Below are 392 nucleotides of genomic sequence, written 5' to 3'. Positions count from 1 at the left end.
TCACCCTGGGCGGCCTCTTCCCCGTCCACGCCAAGGGCCCCCCGGGCGTGCCCTGCGGGGACATCAAGAAGGAGACCGGCATCCACAGGCTGGAGGCGATGCTCTACGCCCTGGACCAGATCAACAGCGACCCGGACCTGCTGCCCAATGTCACGCTGGGCGCACGCATCCTGGACACCTGCTCCCGCGACACCTACGCGCTGGAGCAGTCCCTCACCTTCGTCCAGGCTCTCATCCAGAAGGACACCTCCGACGTGCGGTGCACCAACGGGGAGCCGCCCGTCTTCGTCAAGCCGGAAAAAGTAGTTGGAGTGATCGGGGCGTCGGGAAGTTCGGTGTCCATTATGGTGGCCAACATCCTCCGGCTCTTCCAGGTAGGGCTGCGCGGCGCC

General features: G+C 66.1%; 1 protein-coding gene across 1 annotated transcript in view; it reads left to right on the top strand.

Moving 5' to 3' along the window:
- The window catches only part of GRM7 (glutamate metabotropic receptor 7), a 288,512-nt gene that overhangs the window by 1,378 nt on the left and 286,742 nt on the right, over positions 1–392 (top strand). The window contains exon 2 of the mRNA XM_035889467.1: positions 1–374. Coding sequence (XP_035745360.1) covers positions 99–374 — 276 coding nt within the window. The 5' untranslated portion in view covers positions 1–98. The remainder of the gene's footprint in view (positions 375–392) is intronic.

This window comes from Egretta garzetta, unplaced genomic scaffold (genome assembly GCF_000687185.1).
Source record: "Egretta garzetta isolate BGI_Z169 unplaced genomic scaffold, ASM68718v1 scaffold332, whole genome shotgun sequence".
Classification (NCBI taxonomy): Eukaryota; Metazoa; Chordata; class Aves; order Pelecaniformes; family Ardeidae; genus Egretta; species Egretta garzetta.
This window is presented reverse-complemented; position numbering and strand designations above follow the sequence as displayed.